Source organism: Sitodiplosis mosellana, unplaced genomic scaffold, assembly GCF_009176505.1.
Source record: "Sitodiplosis mosellana isolate CC-2019 unplaced genomic scaffold, AAFC_SMos_1.0 Smas_scaffold_61, whole genome shotgun sequence".
Taxonomy (NCBI): Eukaryota; Metazoa; Arthropoda; class Insecta; order Diptera; family Cecidomyiidae; genus Sitodiplosis; species Sitodiplosis mosellana.
Window position 1 is genome coordinate 184,070 of NW_022595303.1, and position 10,365 is coordinate 194,434.

The window sequence follows — 10,365 nt, forward strand, 5'->3', positions numbered from 1 at the left end:
AGAAGCGCCAGATTTGGTTCGTAAATTGAATCAATTGATTGGATAAATGATTGAAATATCAAATTGATTAGAATAAAATGATATTCAATCAATTTTATTTCAAATTGCATTGACTTTTCGCGGAAATATCGCCTCTCTGACCAAATATTCACAACAAACAAAACACATACACAAAACGTACGGTTTTCTTGGGTTTTCTTTTCAAAAACGATTTTATTAGGAGAATCAAAAGTTACGGCTATTTTCAAATCAGAAAAAATAACCAAATTTTCTATTCAGATCAGAATTCTTGCGATATTTTCACTGAAAAAAAAAAAAAACAGAAAAGTTGAATAAAGTCAGCCAAAACATGTTTTGGCGGAAAATTCTAGCGAATTTTTTTTTCAATTCATTTTTTTAAAAAAAATTCATGCCATTTTTATCAATTATAAATTTGTTAATCAAATTAGAAATATATTCCTTTGCAAAAAATGCAAAATTCCACCAGATTTTGTTGAACGTTTAAATCGACCGCTAAAAGTCAATAACCATCTACCATTGCCAACTTCGTGGCAATCACTCCGTTGTGCATCGATTGACATTTCGTGTACCAATCAAGTATGCGTATTGAATTAGAACGCCAACCAGATTCAACCAGAGTAATTGCGTCTTGAAAATATGTGAAATATTTCTATGTGAATCAGTTTAAAATATTTCCATCGTGCATTAGATGCGAAATTGACATAAATATTATCAAGTGAAAATTGAATAAACGAAGTTTTGCTCGTGAATTGATGATTGAAAAGTGTACTGAGTGTAGACTTGCAAATCTAAAGCGTCTTAACCTCAATATCGTCGAACGCCGAGGGAAACATGGACAAGGAACGAGGATATGCCCAAAGTCTACAGTGCGATCAGGTTAGTGGAGATGGAAATTAGGAGAGAATTTAGAAAAATATGTGAATTTCGATTAGAATATTCGATTTTGTTTGTTCAGCGAGTCAATTGTGCAACGAGAAACATGTTGAACGTTGTCACTTAGCACAAAAACCCATCTTTTGTCTTGTTCCGGTCGTTATTTCAATAATGTCCCGATTAATTAAAATATTCAATTGAATTGATTAATTCGCAAATTAAACATCCACAAATTCATAACACATAAGCTCTAACTATCAATTTTTGCTCCGATTCCAAGGATAACCACGATAAATTCTGCTGGAAATGTCACATCAAAGTAAACATTCGGACAGTTTGTAAAAAATGTTGTCGTTCATTCCACAAATATTGTCTCGAGAATCCAATGGACCGATGGACATGCCCCATGTGCATTAAATTGGAAGAAGCACAGCAAGCCAGCTTGGTGAAGTAAGGTCCAATGGCATACAGATTGATGATCTGATGATGTCGCCAAATTCTGACTGTTTCTAACCTCAAATTTGTTTCAATTTTTTTCTGTTTAGACCACCAAACATACGATTGCTGGCATTCATGATGGGACGTGTCTTGCGAAATCAAAAGGTAACTCTGACCATGGTCAACAATGTATTGAATTGGATTTTTCATGGAAGTCTCGTTAAATACCGCCTACCTCTTACGTGCACCACAACCAAATTGAGTGTCGGCAAATCGGCTCCCAGAGTCAGCGACTTTTTGTGGCATCTGATTCAAAGACTCTCTGAAACAAATCGTATTGTGATTTTGTGTGTTGTGTGGATAGGTCATTCTGCGTTTAATCACACCTAAAAAAACAATTTTTATCACAATGATGTGGCTAACTAATCTCATTCCATTTTCAGTTCAAAATGTTTGAGTACATGGGCTGCTGGAAATTCGAACCGAACGACAATAGAAAGATCATCAATCCGATTGACTTGAACGAGATCAACGCTAACATCCAGTCGAATACATACAATAGCCTAGAGGCATGTATTGCGGACATCGAATGGATTCACCATAATTGTTTTGTCTACTTTTCTGGTAAGTGAGACGGGCAATCGAATGACAATTCATGGAAATGGCACACAATTTTGTTCAAAATGTGTTTGGAAATTCATAAATTTTTAAAATTTGTCCCCACCTTTTTATTTCGATGAAGTCACCTTTACAATCGATAAATTTATGATATTAAAGACGTTAGGTCAATTCAATCACTCAGCTGATTTTTGCCTAGAATTTAAAATATGAATTTTTGATTCAAGAAAAATTATTGAAAGAAAAATCAAAATAAAAACTAAAAAGAAAACTTTGCGAAAAAAAGTCAATAGAAAAATGTCATGAAAATTCTATTCTAACTACGAAAAATTCTAACATTTTTTCATTTCCGCAGAAAATCACAAATTCACCGCTGCAGCAGCGAAGCTGCTTCAGTTCTGCACCGATGAATTGTCCTCGATGAAGAGCTGTGCCACTTGTTACGAGCACAAATACAATAGTCCCAGCGATTGGATGATCAGACCATGCGAACAGCCACATTTAATCTTATGGGTTGACATCAAGCACCTCGATTTTTGGCCCGCTGACAAAGGATTCAACTTTTGGCCTGCGAAACTGTTGGGCATTGAAGAAGATCGAAGTCTGCAAGTTGTTTTCTTCGGGCATCACGAAATGGCTCAAATAGACACCGCTTTTTGCTATTTGTACTCGGGACAAAATCCGAATCCGGTGAATCTGACATCAGATCCGAGAGACATTGCCGTTGCATTGGAGGTATGGATTGATTTTCGGCTTTTTTGTTTGGATTATGAGATTTTTGAGTGGTTTATCGATTCGAAAGCAGATTTAATGAAGTCAAGAACATTTTTAAGAGAGAAAGTCTAATTTTAGAGGCATTTCTAGTTAGAAGTTGGAACTAATTACATCCAATGACTGCTGATCTTATGAGAAAAGAATTCAAATCCAATTACTAGCGTTTAGTTTAATCACAAATCGAAACACGACTAATAAAACCCTATCTTTCACCAGGAGGTCGAATCGTACATAAAAAATGTGTGCAAAAAGTTCGGCGTGTTCACGAATATTCTGTTGGAAAGTGTGCCATTGAGAACGCCGTTCAACTGGCAAAGCCTTAGCGAACATTTGGAGATAATTTTTCCTGGGCTTGGCAATCGCATTCACATGCAAGACGATTCTGTGCTAGAGGTATCTGACGATGTATCATTGACTCAGTATGCGAGCTATGATCAATCCATCCCGTTCGACTTGACCAACCTGAACGGTGCATCTGCTAATCGAGCCGGCGGTGCCAAAAAGTCTGTATACTTCCCATCACATGAATATGATCATTCACCTGAAAAGAGATTCAAATTTGATTTTGATAACAGTTCACCAGTCGTTGGCGCTCCGCATGTGTCTGTTTACAAGCAAAACTTGGGCAAATGCATGAAAACCTTTTCTGGTGTGTTCGATCAAGTTTTCGAATTGAATGTTAAACTCGAGCAAAATGTTCGAGCCATGGAGGAGAAGCATGAGCACGAAGTCAAGACACTCGAACAGCGAAACGAATACTTGGCTGATCAAATCGAGAAGCTAAAGAAAGACATGAAAAATGAGCTGGAATTGATGGAAAAAGCACATCGTCTCAAAGAGAATAGTCTGAAACAAGAACAATCTGCACGCTTAGCGAAATTGTCCGAGGAACAAGAACGACAATGGGCATCAAAATTGAGATGTGAACTACAATCCATCAACAATAGGCATGTCCATGAAATCGCATTGCAAAAAGCCGAATACGAAAAGAAAATCGCCGACTTGGAGGCCGAAAGAACGAAACTATTCATGGACAACTACGATTTGATTGAACAGAAAAATGAGGAACGCAATCAAGCCGTGGAACAAGCCAGAAAACAATGCAAAGAAGAGTATGGAGCATTGATTGAAGATGCTAAAGGCAAAACATACTGCATCGCATGTGGCGTCGGAAAACCACTCGACCTATTCTATGTCTGCGACAAGAATTGTCAACGTCGATACTGGTGAGTTTGATGTTTGGAACATTTTTCTCTTTTTTTTCTGAACTTATCAATTTTTCGATGTTCAATGCCTGAATATCAACGTTATTCACAAAGATTTTTTATTCATTTTCCTTTAATTTTCATTGATTTTCAATTTTTTTTCACTTTTTCATGCTTTTTTTTATCGAACCCGTTTAAATTTTTCTCTTTTACAGCGAAAAAAAGTTCTAGAGATACACCAAAATAATTCGCACGGAAAATTTGACTAGAGTCACATCAAGCATCCTGTTTCTACACTCAAACATGCCCACGATGAACCGGTTCAAGGAACATAGTGGTTTAAGATTTTTTTTTACCAAAAGACATATTTTTCTACCAAAAACAAAGTCATGCTGTAGTTCAAGTATATGAATGCTAAGATATTTTAAATGAAAGATTTTTGCACGTCAATTCGGAATTTTTTTATCAGGAAATTTATATTTTATACTTTTTTACTGCTACAATTTGTAATCAGGAGATGAAATTTATTTAAAAAAAAAAAACAAATAAATGTTTAAATTTCGAAAGTAATTTTGGGTATTCAGAATAATACATAAATGAATGAAATAACGTAAGCTTTTTTCTACTGTAGTCACAAAATTTAATTGATGGGATAAATTTTGAAAGAAAAGATTTTGCTATTTTTCAAAAATATTTTTTGTTCAATGAATATTTCGAATTTTTGTTTTGACAAAAAAGAAAATCGAATAGAATTATCGTTGTAAAAAAGCTTCATTGCAAAAGTGTTATAATTCATTTTTGTCTGGATAAAAGGTCTTTGAATATTTTCTTTGAAAATAGGACGAATTTCAGTTTATATATCGTTTAAATGATAAATCATAAGCAAATATGCGCTCATATCAAGAAATGTAATTTTAAAGTTTCATTGGAGAAGTTTTTAGAATTGAAACTTTCAATTAGGCTGCAAAAATCACATCATTTGATACAATTAATTCAATTATGTTTTGAATATCAATAAAAATAATCCGAATGGTTTATTCATGAAGTTTTGAACTGGAAATAAATGAAGAAAGAAAGGTGAAAAAAACGAAAGTTAGGCCAAATAAAAGAACAAAAGTGAAAATAAAAACTTTGAAACAATTGGAAATTTGTACACACACAAAAGTAAATTGTCAAAAGTAGTTGAACGTCATCGCAAGTCGGGATAAAATATACGTTTGAATGGTGTTGACATATACAAATGCGATGAAATTTATCCCAAAAGTGGATGTCAGCACCTATAAATGCATGGTTTATCCCGACTTGCGATAAAGTTTAACTACTTGCTTTTGTGTGTGTATGTAGCCATTTTTTCGAACAAATGCTTCTTAGTATTTTGTATTGAGTACAGCGTACTGAGTTCACAAAAGAAATAGTTAATAATGCCGATATTTCTATTGCATAAGGCAATTGTTGAATAATAATAATTATTATCCATGTGTCGCAAGCAGTTTTCTTGCTATTTGGAGCACTTGAAGGGGAAAATGAATTGATGTAGCCAACTCAGACTAAAAGCACTTTTATTGAACACTGAAAATAATATCTGAGAGGGTGAGATTGAGAGTAGCTTTACTCTCTATTCTCTAAACATGCACTTGCATGTTTTTAGAAGTTCTTTTTCCAAGTGTGTGAAACATTCACCACTCTTAATCTCACCCATAGATATAGCCTTCGGATGATTCGCGGAATTAGATCTCTGGATTGTGTTCATTTTTGAAAATAGTCATACGTCAAACTATTTTCATATAAAAAGACTGTGGATTTTCCGAAAAATTAGATTTATATTTCAATGCTATTTGTTTAAAAGTAATCGTTCTTAATCAAGTTTGATTTTTTTCTAATTTGAACGCTGATTTTGTCGCTAACATTATAACTTTCGTTATACCTTGATTCACATGTGTTTACTCGTGTTTACCTAATTTCGTTTACCTAAAGCTTTGAATGATTTATTTCTCTCGGCAGGATAGAAAGACGGAAATGGGTGTAGTTTAATAAGTGGGAATGGGAACAACAAAACTTTTAACTGAACCAAACAACCATCAAAAAGAACAAACAATAAAATTCCCATCAAAACCGAAGGCAATAACAGAATAGTTTCGAATTTGGTACAAAAATGTATCAACAACGTTTCAAAGTTTTCAATTACGCCCACACCAAAGTGTACATTTTATATTGCATAATATCCAATGAAAAATAGTTGTTCATGTGTGAATATTTGAAAAGCAGACAATATTTTTTTCTTTCTTCATTTCCATGTTTCTCTATGAACCTTTTGTACGCCGTGTAAGCTAATAATAAACCAACGTTATTAGCTACATTCTCGTTCAATGTCCGTGTACCATTGACTGTACCATTAATTTGAAATAAAATCATCAAACAAATCAATGCATTTTATGTTTTGGGACAAAAAAACTCTTTTTCAAACTCTTTAGTGTGTAGCTAGTTTTAGCGTCGTGTCCATTATATTTGGCACCTCCCAATTGGTTTTACCAATTATCTCTAATTGATTTTCGCTTTTTCAAATAGTATGTTCAATAAACATGATTGTTCATTCAATAACAACGATTTTTCGGTAAAGTTTAAGCCTAAGAGCCAGAGACTTTTCAATTATATCTCTTTTCGTTGGTTGATCCATCCAATCGCTATTTCTTTCCAACTCATTGAATGCAGAACGAATGTCTTCGAAATCGTAAACGAAAAGTGTTTGCAATATTCAGGCAAAGTGTTGAACCTAAGGAGATAGCTGTATGACTAATGGACTTTCTCTGATTTGTATGGGCGCCGAAAAGTCTAGTCTCTGTAATCTCATTTTTCTTTACACGGAGATGTCGTTAACGGTCCAGGTAGAGTTAAACAAAAAAATGGCTACGAACGTACATTGCAATGCACCATTCACACTAGATTGGCCATTGCAATTCGAAGAAGAAGTTGTATTGGTTTTTTTCTGCTAAGATCATTCCATATTGTCATAATATTATTTTTGCTCTCGAAAATGAAGGCGAAAGAACAGTTTTAAACGAAGGTCAATAGATCACAACAAACATTTCACTGGATGAAAGCAAATGAGCAGATAAAATTGAATAGAATGCGCATGGGTTGTCCTAATCACCTCTTGAGTCATAAAAAGAACGACTTTGTTGATACGAAGGAGTAAAGGAACAAAATCAAATTTTCCTGTATAGTTTTAATTACGGTCAGGATTTTTTTCTCTTCACATAGGCTCACATGGGCCATAAAGCTAAATTGGTTTGAAGCAATAAAATACTTGCATCGAATATTGTCTATTTTTCATTCTGTCTTCTTTTTTGGCAACTTTTGGACCAATGTATTGGTGCTAAGAATTATTTGTATGACAATGGAAATGTTGTCAACTTTTCGCATCTGATTTGAACTGTATTAAGTCTCTCAATTTCTAAACATTCAGTTGGCATTGAGTTACCGAGAGAGTAACATCGACATTTAGCTCTGAAAAAAAAAACAATTGTCAGAAGACCTACATTTCAGACATCCACAGTTAATATCAGATTTATAAGCGTTTCATTGAGTTTCTCTTCATTTTGCAATGGTATGTATTCATATATTTTTTGTTTTAGTGTATAGTGAATGCTGGAGATGCTTGAAAAATGCAAAAAAAAATGAAACAGTTAAAAAAAATCTAATCGAAAAATTTGATACAATTGAATCGTAGGAGAAAAAACATGATGCATATTGTTGGGAGTGTTGTGGATTGAAAACCACTTTGAAATGTTCAACGTGTGTTCGATCATTCCACGTCGGATGTACGATAGATGAAAACACAGTAGACAATATGACCCCTTGTTGGTTGGATGGATGGCTGTGCCCCGTTTGCATTGTTCTCAACACTTCTACGAATAAGTAAGACATTTTTTCTTAATTTCTTGGTTTGAGAATGTGATCAATGATCACTGACCATATAGTTTTTTCTTCTTGTTTTCGAATTGGTGAATATTATGCATAATCAGTAATCACTAATCACAAAGAACAATCAAAATGAATTTAACTCAAGAAGTTTTTACACCAAGTGTCATGGCATAATTTAAGGAATTTCGATTTTTGAGTATTGACAACTGCCATTTGATCTGGGGCGATTAAAGGTTCAAATATCCGAATACATGACGAAGCTTGGAATATCTAGTCTTAGTTTTAGTATATCAGACCGATGGATTTAATTGCCAAGTATTGGAAATTGCAATGGGTTTGTGGGCAGTCAGGATTACAACAACAACAACCTACTGCCCACAAACCCATTGCAATTTCCAATACTTGGCAATTAAATCCATCGGTCTGATATACTAAAACTAAGACTAGATATTCCAAGCTTCATCATGTATTCGGATATTTGAACCTTTAATCGCCCCAGATCAAATGGCAGTTGTCAATACTCAAAAATCGAAATTCCTTAAATTATGTCATGCCAAGTGTTACATATTGAGCGTAATTTCATATCAAAACAATTTGTTTTATTTTAGAAAAATGGAGTTGGACCGGATACCGTTCATTGTGGAACGTGTTTGGAAGTCTGAATATGTTGATTTAAATAAAAAGAAACTTTTCGTGAAAGGGATGAAGCGAAAATCCTTCGTAAAAATCGAAACCGATATCTTTTCGACGAGTGAAGTGATTGTGAATCCGATTGATCTATCGGAAATCCAAGAAAAGGCCCATTCTTACAAAAGCCTCAACGAATTTTTCACGGACATCCTGTGGATTGTGCATAATTGTGAGGTGTTATTTACAGGTGTGTTTCATTCTAAACAATTTCAATCTGCATTATTATGTCGAATATTTAATCAAAGTTAAAAAGCCCATGTTTAAGAATGATTCGATCAACATTATTTTTTTAAATTCAAAATCTGCCTCCTTTTAGTGCATCATGAAAAGACGAAACGGGCAAAAGATCTCCTGAAAATGGTTAGCGCCGAAATTGACAGTGTGAAAAAGTGTCTGCAATGTCATATCAATGCGAATACAAAGCAAACGCGATTACGTTGGTTTCAAATGGTTTGTGACCAGCCCCATCTCATCATTTGGGCGTATCGAAATAATCTGAAAACGTTTTGGCCGGCGAAAATGATGTGCATCGAGGATGGGCAAAAAGTTAACGTTCGCTTCTTCGGCAGTTTTCACAAACACGAAAATGTACCGGCAGATAAATGCTTTTTATACTCTGAGAGGAGCCCGGGTGTGGTTCGACAGTTAAAATCAAACGGACGAATGAAAAAGGAACTTTCAGCAGCAATGAAGGTAAATTAGGTGCATCTTTTTTCGCTTTGTTCGACTAAATTTCAACAGAACTTAGTATCGGTGGGACTTTTTTTTTCTTAACAAAAAACAAACTTTTCGCGATCGAATTATATTTATATGTTTTGTTTTGTTTGAATCACTCAAATTCCTAGGAAGTAGATCTATACATCAATAACATTCGTGAAAAATATGGAGGATTCCAATTTGCCACACCGAGAACACCATACGATCCAGCTAAGCACGATAACTATATTCGGGATTTAATGTCAGGAGCTACAAAATCCTCGGATCGGAAACTGTTCGAGACAAGCAGTGAAGAAAATGGAAATACATCACATGGTCCAATGCAATCCAATGCGGCTGCGACCGTACGGAATTCTTCTGGATTGGGACCAACGTTTAAGATTGAACAAGTAGTTGAAGGATATGCTGAACCAAGTGGCGATCAAGTGGAAAACGATGAAGTGAACATTGAAGATATGTTTGACACCACTGAAGATATGGAAACTAAGCATGACTCAACGGCAATTGATAATGATTTTGAAACCAAAACAACTCCAGATGTTTTGACCAAAAATGTGTCAAATTATGGTGATTCCTTGCAACGTTTCACCAAAGGCTTTAATCGCATTTATCAAGAGTTGGAAAATCGTCTGAAAAGTTCAGAGAAGAATCGTGGAGTGGTTGTTAGAACACTCAAAGCAACTAATACCAAGTTGATGACCAAAAATAAAAAACTCAAGGTCGAAACGGAAAAACAAATTGAAACGTTGAAAAAGACACACGAAGAAGAAATTACGAGATTGAGAGAGGAGAATCAGAAATTAAAAGAAGCCTACGAATCAATCGTACAAAATGAGCAAAAACAAACTCAAACTGTAGAAAAATGTGTACGAGAATATTCCGCGCTGATTGAAGCAGCTAAAAGGAACAAATATTGTGAGGGATGTGGCAACGCAAAACCATTGGACTTTTATGTTTGCAGCGCCAACTGCCAACGAACCTGCTGGTAAGTTTTGAATTTTTTATTTGTTTCGGTCAATTTTTTTTTTCATTGTCATTTATTGATTTTCATTTAAAATTTTCAATGGATTTGTTGCATGCATCCTTTGCTACAATATAATCTATGTTT

General features: G+C 34.6%; 1 protein-coding gene across 2 annotated transcripts; it reads left to right on the forward strand.

The window, feature by feature from the left end:
- Positions 1 to 550: 550 nt before the first annotated feature.
- On the forward strand, positions 551 to 4,966 carry LOC129570629 (uncharacterized). 2 transcript variants are annotated; one of them, XM_055450326.1, is made up of 8 exons: positions 573 to 897; positions 1,175 to 1,344; positions 1,440 to 1,497; positions 1,776 to 1,956; positions 2,306 to 2,685; positions 2,941 to 3,227; positions 3,300 to 3,950; positions 4,145 to 4,966. In XM_055450326.1, the coding sequence occupies exons 1-8, from the start codon at positions 853 to 855 to the stop codon at positions 4,158 to 4,160; spliced, it is 1,788 nt and encodes a 595-aa protein (XP_055306301.1). In that variant the 5' UTR covers positions 573 to 852; the 3' UTR covers positions 4,161 to 4,966. The 2 variants fall into 2 exon arrangements, with proteins under 2 accessions (XP_055306300.1, XP_055306301.1); XM_055450325.1 differs by having other exon boundaries at positions 551 to 897; positions 2,941 to 3,950.
- The last annotated feature ends 5,399 nt before the right edge of the window (positions 4,967 to 10,365 follow it).

Bases quoted from the DNA above. Each gene is read 5' to 3' on its own strand.
- LOC129570629 (XM_055450325.1), top strand. From the start codon at position 853: ATGGACAAGGAACGAGGATATGCCCAAAGTCTACAGTGCGATCAG. The intron at 1,498-1,775 runs GTAACTCTGACC...TTCCATTTTCAG, and splicing joins GTGTCTTGCGAAATCAAAAG to TTCAAAATGTTTGAGTACAT. The intron at 1,957-2,305 runs GTAAGTGAGACG...TCATTTCCGCAG, and splicing joins TTGTTTTGTCTACTTTTCTG to AAAATCACAAATTCACCGCT.